The sequence below is a fragment of the Rhagoletis pomonella genome, unplaced genomic scaffold (genome assembly GCF_013731165.1).
Source record: "Rhagoletis pomonella isolate Grant_MI unplaced genomic scaffold, Rhpom_1.0 Rhpom_scaffold_22162, whole genome shotgun sequence".
NCBI lineage: Eukaryota > Metazoa > Arthropoda > Insecta > Diptera > Tephritidae > Rhagoletis > Rhagoletis pomonella.
The window spans coordinates 811-2127 of NW_023480678.1; the positions used below are offsets into that span (position 1 = coordinate 811).

General features: G+C 42.8%; 1 protein-coding gene across 1 annotated transcript; it reads right to left on the reverse strand.

The window, feature by feature from the left end:
• On the reverse strand, positions 1-1208 carry LOC118732552 (ribonucleoprotein RB97D-like; the record flags this gene model as incomplete). The annotated part of the gene is given in 2 exon segments (XM_036461683.1): positions 1-852; positions 964-1208. Coding segments are annotated over 2 exon segments (859 nt in total), but the record flags the coding sequence as incomplete, so codon positions are not given.
• Between the last annotated feature and the right edge of the window lie 109 nt (positions 1209-1317).

Genomic DNA, 1317 nt, shown 5'->3' on the forward strand with positions numbered 1-1317 from the left:
TTTTTTTTCTTTTTACAAATCATAGTCAGCACTTAATTAACGAAATGTAAGTAAATTACATCCAAATAACTAGCTTACATCTAGATCAAGGGTTTTGCTCTTTTAGAGCCTGCATCAATAGACATAAACGTGTATGAAAATTAATATATTAAACTTCGTTTAAATTGCAAATAAGGAAAAGAAGGAAAGGGCAAATGAATGTTTTAATGGACCGATAAACATGTATAAATATTTACATTTATTGCTTACCGTAACTAGGCGCCGATGAGACACTGTAAGGGTTCATTCGGTTTCCTTGTAAGCTGCCCGCTTTTTGTGGACCACCATTGTAAGATTGTTGGTAATCACCAAAACTTTGGGGAGCGGCTGGTGCAGGAGCAGCTGCACCATTCCAACTATTCACCGCTGGCGCTGCGGCGGGTGCAGCTGCTGGTGGTGGTACGGGTGCGGCAGCAGGTGGAGCTGCGTAACCACTTTGAGGCCATGCGGCTGGTGCTGGATAGGCCGCAGGAGCTCCCCATCCGGGAGCTGCGCCGTTTTGTGGTGGAGCTGCGTAGGCTCCGTAGCCTGCAACGGGTGCAGCTGGAGGTGGCTGTTGATATGCAGCCGGTGGTGCAGCCTGGGGATAACCACCCCATCCGTTGTATGCCGGCGGGCCCATCTGTGGCGGATACCCGTAAGCTGGCTGCTGGGCATACGGGGCAGCAGGTTGTTGATATCCATTTGCCGGAGGCGCAGCACCCGCGGGTACACCTTGTTGTGCCTGTGTTGCACGTTTCTTAGCCAACTCTTGTTTGTAGACAGATTTTTTTACATCTACTAGAACATATTTAATTGTGTGGTTTTTATGCACTAAAAGAAAGAACAGATACAAAATTTATTATAATTTGAGCAATGTTAAATTAAGCATACAGTTCTTTAATAAGCTATTTTATTTAGGTATAATGATTAAAAAAAACTTACAGACTGCTTTGTCCACTGCATCATAGTCGTCAAACTCTACAAAGGCGAAACCGCGTTTGCGCCCGGTTGTTTTGTCTGTTAAAATCTTGACTCCTACAACATTGCCAAATTGTGAGAAATGTTCTGTCAACGTCTGCTCATCATGATTTTCTTTTAAACCACCAACAAAAATTTTCTTCACAGTTGTGCTAGCTTCTGGTTTACCAAGTTCAGGTTTTGGCAACGCACGTTTTGAATCTACTTGCCTGTTGAACGTTAAGAAAAATGTAGTAAGAATGAATAAATATACATATTTTATTTAGATACGACGGAAGTATACAAATTTCCGAGCTCGATTTTCACAATGTGTGCAAT